This window comes from Hibiscus syriacus, unplaced genomic scaffold (genome assembly GCF_006381635.1).
Source record: "Hibiscus syriacus cultivar Baekdansim isolate YM2019G1 unplaced genomic scaffold, ASM638163v2 tig00110384_pilon, whole genome shotgun sequence".
Taxonomy (NCBI): Eukaryota; Viridiplantae; Streptophyta; class Magnoliopsida; order Malvales; family Malvaceae; genus Hibiscus; species Hibiscus syriacus.
The window spans coordinates 203,264-211,194 of NW_024062715.1; the positions used below are offsets into that span (position 1 = coordinate 203,264).

The 7,931-nt window shown below is 34.7% G+C and overlaps 1 protein-coding gene across 1 annotated transcript; it reads right to left on the bottom strand.

Annotated features, from left to right (window-relative positions):
- Positions 1–3,537: 3,537 nt before the first annotated feature.
- On the bottom strand, positions 3,538–4,693 carry LOC120122143. Its single transcript, XM_039141373.1, has 2 exons — positions 3,973–4,693; positions 3,538–3,911 (listed from the first exon to the last, which is right to left on the bottom strand). The coding sequence occupies exons 1-2, from the start codon at positions 4,691–4,693 to the stop codon at positions 3,538–3,540; spliced, it is 1,095 nt and encodes a 364-aa protein (XP_038997304.1).
- Positions 4,694–7,931: the final 3,238 nt, after the last annotated feature.

Below are 7,931 nucleotides of genomic sequence, written 5' to 3' on the forward strand. Positions count from 1 at the left end.
AAATGATTCAATGATTCCAGAAAAGTTTGGTTGAGGCAAAATTAATATGCAGACTAATAAAATAATTGATGATTTAAATATAATATAAACAACCTCTCATATTCAGACGTGTCACAGAGCACTTATGCTAAACCATTGTCTTGACAACAAATATTTTCAGTTTAGAATAACTTATTATGACTCACTAAAACTGCCCAACAAGATTACTAGGTATTCTTAGATGGTTCCTATGGCAATACCTCTCGGCGTTAACTATAGACGTAGTCTCTCCTACTCTAGCATCTATCCTTTTTAGTCGTTTGAAACTCACTCCTTATCTCTAAGGTAGATACGTTAGAACTTCACCATCCCGGATTCATTCCATTGCTCACATTGATCTATCTTAATTCTCTCGAATTTAAGAATCGCTTATCTAGACAAAAGGCTATCTCTCGATGCTCTTACAATACCAAGACATGTTTTACCAAAACCCAAGGCTATCTCGCGATGCTCTTACAGTGCTAAGGTAAAATATTTAAACTATGAACAAAATAGTCATAAGCGAAACATACTTCATCATTCATAAATATAAAATATTGTTCAAGCAAAACAAAGTTTAACACCAAGTAAAGCATTCATGGTGCTATCAAATATTATCCAATATTAAATGTTTAATTACAACCCCAAATAGATAAAGAGTTAAAAATAAAGGAAGAACGACTCCCAAAACCAGGGGCTCTGTTGCGACAATCTTGATCAGCACCGCGCCTGCCTTGGTGATCACCCTTTCTCAAGGCCTGATCACCTCTCTACTATCGTCTAGCTATGGAGGACACCAAGGAAGGTTGGTGGGTAGACGGTGGGAAAGCACTACAGTTGCTTGCTCACGCCTTAGGTCAAGCTCTTCTCTCTTCTTCCTTGCCTCTCTTTTTTGGCAGGTACGGTTGATTATTTTTAAGGAAAATCTCCCAGGGCTTTGTAAACTTTTGGAGTTTCCATAACTAGCCGTTATTAATTGCCCGGACTTAAAAAGGAAAGGCAGCTGGCGGGTGTCAGAATAATTGAGGCTTGCTTGTACGTGAAGTATGTCATCCAGCTGGCGTGTGACATATGCGGTTTAGCCACACTTGCTTCAGACTTCCTCAAATAAATCTTGCCTTGGCAAGATAAATCTACTTCTCACGTTCTCATCTGTTCCGTTGGCCTCTGCACTTTTTCATCGTCACGACTGAAATGTTCTTCCTCTGTAAGATTCCTGCACAAACACAACTCAAACAACCCTTTCTCTTCAGCAGCATCAGTCAAACCAAATAAATCTTGCCTAAGCAAAACTTATCCACCACAATATAATAATCTATATGCAACTAAAAATGCAATGCATACTTTGTCTAGACGAGCAATAACTTAAGTGAAAAGACTAGGAATTAAGTCTTTTTACGGAGTTATCAAAATCATATATGTTCAAATAACATCATATGTAAAAATCAGTGATCAATGCATTTTATATTCAACCTTTGACATATTAAAATATGTCAAATATGATAAATGACATAAATATCATGTCAACATAAACAAGGTGACTTATCACAAGTCTTCCAGATGATGTGTAAAACATCTATATACATGATGTATAAAACATATATGTACAATGTCATGCATGTATTGCACTCACCTTAACACTTTATAAATTCCAAAATATGTGCCTCACTATGATCCACAATAAACCCATTTATACTTGACTTGCTTTGATCACAAATAAACCACGATCTGTACAAAATCGTAAATTCATAACAATACATATGTTAGTATTATACTAACATAAACACATCCCCAAAACCAAAATCCATAATATACTTGAAACTCATTTTCTACCAAAATACTTAACGCTTATTAATTCCTTTTTAATTTTGGCACCAACTTTTCCAACTTATATAGAATGGCCCTTCACCATTAAAATCATTGCACATTAAATATAAAAATTCCAGCACTTTAATAAAATGCTCAAATAATACTTCTTCATTTAATAACTTGCAAACAAGTCCCCAAAGTTTTAAAGCCTTTCGAATTACATCATCTAACCATTAAAATGAATTCTTTTAGAATTCTTCTCAACATTTCTAATTTATTCAAAATGGTCTCTTTCCATTTAACTTCAATCCCAAGCATCCAAAAATATACTCAACATTTAAACATTACTCTTCAATTTCTAATCCATTTTCACTTGAATTCTAAACTTTTTCATATTCAGACAAATCGCACTACCTTTAAAGAATCAGTATTTTGTATTGATATACACACTGAATTTTAATTACGTTTCTTCCATTTAAAACTAGACTCGAATATGAATCTATACATATAAAGAACTCCTTTTATTTCATTTTTTACATTTTATGGTAAATTTTTAAAGTTGACCCACAAAATCTGTTTTGTACAGAATCTGCTGCTCCGTTTTTCTGACCTTTCCTCGGTTAAAAATTTATATCTTTTTGTATATATATTGAAATTGATCCCTGTTTGTTTTAAACAAAACTAGATTGATATGCGAACACAATATAAAAAATAAACTCCAAATCATATCTACAAAATTCTGGTGAATTTTCAAACTCAATGCCAGATTCAAAAATCTAAATTGTTTTCCTTAATTTACATCCTTAGGTTCTTCATCAATTCTTACAACTAATTCTTTAAAACCACTAAACTCTTCATAACCTCAAATCATAAAATCTCATCACACATTTATCTTCACCATGAAAATTTGGTACCAAATGATAGAGAATTTCATGTAGATTAATTCTCTATCTAATAGCTAAACTCAAAAATCAAGTAAATAACTTCAAAATTTGAAAATAAAATTCCTTACCTTGAAGAACCTCAAGTGTCGATGGAGAGAACTGATTGCTGAAAGATGTGCAGCTTTCTTGAATATAATAATAATTATTATCTTAACACGTGGCTTAAATATAATTAAATTGACTTTTTTATTCAATTTAATAGAAAATTTCATTTTTTCCATTAATGTAATTTTATTGCCATTTTCATATTTTCCAATAAAATATTCCTTGATCAAAGATGAATCAACTTGACTTTGACTTACAAAATTTTACCATGCAATTTTCAAAGTCACTAAATTCCACTGTTTCGGTCAAATCTGAAAAATTGTATAGTTCTGAGCCAAATTTCTCTGATTTAAAATATTAAAATAATATTTCCAAACATTTTATAACATCCTTCAAATTTTCGTAAAATTCTAATTCGATTCGAATATTTGATTTCAATACCGAACTTTACTACTGTATAGCTTTTAACACAATTCATGTACCAAAATCTGATTCCCACTAAAATCTATGTTTTAATCCAAACTGTTCATTTACATGCTAAAATGTATTACTCTTAAAAATTACAATTTTGGTCCATAAACTTTTCAAAGTTTATACTTTAGCCACTAAACTTTCAAAACTTACACTTTAGTCCCTAGACAAAATTTGGGGTATTACACTTCAAGTCTTCCATAGTCCAACCTAAAGTTTTCTTATGATGTGAAGAAATAGTTAGCAATTTTCATTCTTGTTCAGGCTTAAGACTATAGGAAATAATCACATGCAAAGTCTCATCATCACCCAAGTAAGCATATTTAAGATGCAGTGGCAAAGTTTTTAGTTCCAATTTGGGTGCATGCTGCAATGAAGTCTTATGATGAATAAACTCATCAAAATCAAGGGGTTCAAAGCACATACTAGGTCTAGCTAAGAGTAAGCTAAACTCTTGTACCTCTAATGGGAACTCTTCGGCTTTCTCTTTCTTGTTCTCCTCCAAGATCTTTTCATAATCATACAGCTGGATGAAATTGTTGTGGAAAAGTTGGTCATCTTCTTCTTCCATCTTTGAGTTCATTTTCAAAATGCTCTGGTATTCTTCATAATCATTCCACATACCTAAGAGAATGAAAGACATTCACGGTCACACTTTGATCGGCTACTCACATAGTAAGTTCACCCTTCTCACAATAAATAAGTATGCGACAAGTGGCTAGGAAAGGTCTCCCCAAAATTATGGGTGTATTGGCATCAACCTTGTAATCAAGTATAAGGAAGTCGGTTGGGAACACAAATTTGTCCACCCTCACTATGAAATCTTTGATCCTTCCCTCGAGACGAACATGAGAATTATCGGCTAGTTGCAAAATAACGGAGGTGGGTCTTGCATTTCCCATCTCAAGATTTAAATATATTGACTTGGACATTAGATTCACACTTGATCCAAGGTCACACAGTGCCTTCCCAACATAGTTTTCTCCTATAGAGCATGGAATGAAAAATCTTCGCGAATCTTTTTGCTTTGGCGGTAGCTTGTTCAAGGCAGAGCAAAATTCTTTTGTTATGGAAAATGTCTCAAATTTCTCGACTTTTCTATTCTTGGTAACAATCTCATTAAGGAATTTGGCATAATTTGGTATATGATCGATGGCTTTCAGAAGTAAGATGTTGATATAGAGTTGATCCAGAATGTCAACAAAATTATTAAACTGGACATCATTATTGTTCTTCTTAAGTCTTTGGGGGAAGGGTGGTGGGGGTTTGACTTCTACTACTGATAGTGTGAGAACAACTTTTTCTGTGGACTTTTTATTTACCACATTAGCAGGTTCACTAATTGAACCCTCATCATTATCTTTCTCCTCGAAGACCTCTTCTGTCAATTCCAATTCTGCTTGCATATTTATGGGGGTAGAATTATCAATTTTCTTTCCCCAAACTTGTCTTGTTGGTTGATTTGGGTGATACTTCGAAATGTAAATGTAGTATATTATTCCTTGTCATGAGTTTTAGTGACTTCAATGTCACTTAGCAGACTACCTGGCTGACGTTCTTGTAATGTCGTGGCAATCTAACCAACCTGACCTTCCAAAGCTCACAGATATGCACTGTGACTTTGCATCAAGGTTCCTTGATTTTTTATAGCTGACGAATGCTCTTGCAGCATAGTTTGTGTTCTTGCTATAAATTCTTGCATGGTAGCCTCTAGTGAGCTAGTATTAAATGAAGATGTTTCCCCTTGTTAGGATTATGCCAAGGTGTATTTTATTGAAAACCTTGGGGATCGTTTACATTCTGATGTCGAGTTGGATGACTAGTATTAGTGGCTTCTTGATTTCCCCACGAAAAATTAGGGTGCTGATGCCAGCCTGAGTTATAAGTGTTGGAGTAGGGATTGTTTCTGGTGCTTCAGTTGAAATTCCCCACATAGTTGATAGATTCTTGATTTTCTTGGCATTCACTCTCATGGTGATTACCGCGACATAATAGGCATGTTGAATTGGCCACCTTCACTTCTCTCACCTCATTGCAACGCTACATACTCTTTAACATATTGGTGATAGCTGAAAGTTGGGCAAAAACGGAATCCTTAGCATCGAGCTTGAAAGTCCCTTATGTCCTCCTCCTTGTTCCAAGCTTTGAAGAAGTGAACTGGTAATCATTGTTGGCAATCTATCAAGAATGTCAAATGCCTCTTCATGTGAATTGTCTAGCAAACTATTATTTGTCGAGGCATCTAGAATTATCCTCGTGGATGTATTGACTCCATTCTAAAACATTACAACTTGAGTCCAATCTTGAAATCCATGATTAGTACATTTCCGAAGCAATCCATTGTATCGATCCCAACACTCATACATGGACTCGTCATCAGCTTGACGGAATGATGATATGGCATTTCTAAGTTGAGTGTTCATGTTCGATTGATTATACCATGGCAAAATCTTTTGTACAGATAAGCCCATGACTCCATCAAATTGAATGGGATTCCACTCAACCAAGCTTTAGCCTTGGTCATGCAAAAAATATGGAAATAATTTAAGCTTCAACATGAATGAATGTTTCCTAGCATCTTAATGAGGCATGCCCCCACAATGTCCTATAGAATTCAACATGTTAAACATGACTGACTTGAGCTCAAAGTGAGCTACATGAATCTTGGGTGCGACAATGCCTGGATTAAGATCATCCAAAATAGGAGTTAAGTGATCTCGAATAGCTCTAGTTCGGGGTACAATTCCAACATTCTGATTTTTCGTAGTATTCAGATCTGCAGTATCTTGAACTCTCTGAACACCTAGGTTTTGATTGTTGTTCATGGCTCTATTAGCACATTGAGCACGTCATCTTTTACGGAAAAAATGTTCGATTTCATGTAATATAACATAAAGAGGTTCCTCAATAGTCCTTCTGATCATGAAATGGCAAAGCCTAAAAAGGAAAATAACAAGTAAAACTGCACTAGAAAAATAAACAGGAGTAAAATAAAAATGCTATAAAAAACTGTTAAACTTTCAATTGTCGATCCCTGGCAACGACGCCAAAAACTTGGTGTGTGTTGTGAGTACTATAAATTGGATGCAAAATATGTGCAAGTATAAACAGTCACACAAGTAATAAAGAGTTAGTGAGTATCGTTCCCGCGATGATTGGAGGAAATTGTAAGTTAAGTTAAAGCACGAATATTAAACTATCTAAGTACAATTAGTGTGGTGATATGCACAAATGAGAATGTAGTGGAAAAATGGATCGAATATGAATGGTATTGTGGAAATGTGATGGAAATAAGGTAGATGGAAACGTCGTGACAATTTAAGATGTAATTGAAATGTAAACAACTGAAAATATCAATGCAAAACAAGTTGATAATTCAGAAATAAGTAAGCATACTTAATAATCTTCACACGACAAGCAACTATAGAAATGAATGGTGAAATTTCTAAAGAATCCTAATCCTTTCCTCTCATAATGATTCAAGCTTTTTTGGCCTATTTTTTGGACAGGGTTTACTAGGAGTGTCCCTACGCTCTATCAAGTCAAGGGAACCTGACAGAAACAAATGCCACGATGGCGTGAACAATAACATCGAACCTATTAAATATGTATTACTTCTTTTAGTCGTTAAAATCCTAATCTTATCTCTAAGGTTGATTAGGTTCTAGTTGGCAGCTAAAACCCGTTGCTCAAGTAGATCATCCCTTAGTTTCTCTCGAACATTAAGGATCTATAACAGAGTTTCTCTCGAACACTAAGCAATATACTTAAAAAATGGACATAAAAACTCAATACATTCATTAAAATAAACACTTAATCATCCATAAAAACCCACACCATATAAGGATTAGTTCATGGTGGGGTTTGAAACATCCATGATAATATTCCAAACTATACAACCTAATAAATCATAAGAGTGGATGACACTTTTACCGGTTACTCCTCGGACCAACAAGAATGACACCTTAGCGAGTTAGCTCCTCTCGGATGCCTAGCACGCCACTCTCTTGAGCTTGACTATGGAGGAGACCCTTAAAAAGATGAAAGAGGAAAGAAAGTTGGATGCTTCCTAGCCTCCTTGCTCCCTTAAAGAATCCTCTCTCTTATTTTATGGCCACCTTTTCTATTTATACTAAATGAATGTCCTAGGTTTTAGTGAAAAAATTCCCTTAGTATCCCAAGGTACATTCCCCTCATGTGAAAATATGGTCCCCTCCTAGTCGTTTGGTGGCAGAAAATACTTGAGTGTGTATAGCTGGCAGTTCACATGAAAATATCTTCTTCATGTTTGTCTTTTTCTGCGTACAGGATTTATCCTAATTTGCTTCGACAATTCTTCATTGCTTTCCATCTGAAGATGACGCGACATTCCTCCATGTTCACCCCTTGCTTCATTGAGCTACACATCACTAGCAAAGCACAATACTTCCTTGTAGAATAGCACCATTTACACAATAATATGCCACGACAAAGACAAACCACCAAATGCAGTTATATGCTCTTAAATGCATCTAAATGATCCTAAATGTTCCATAAGATGACCAATAACTTAAGTAAAAAGGCCCTAAATTTATCCTTTTTATAGAGTTATCACTTTCTTCATAATCTTTCTAACTTAACTAAGCATAGATTGGATATAAACAC

Coding starts and splice junctions, on each gene's coding strand:
- LOC120122143 (XM_039141373.1), bottom strand. CDS start 4,693: ATGCAAGCAGAATTGGAATTGACAGAAGAGGTCTTCGAGGAGAAAGAT. Junction 3,912..3,972: donor ACTTATTTATTGTGAGAAGG/GTGAACTTACTA, acceptor TCATTCTCTTAG/GTATGTGGAATGATTATGAA.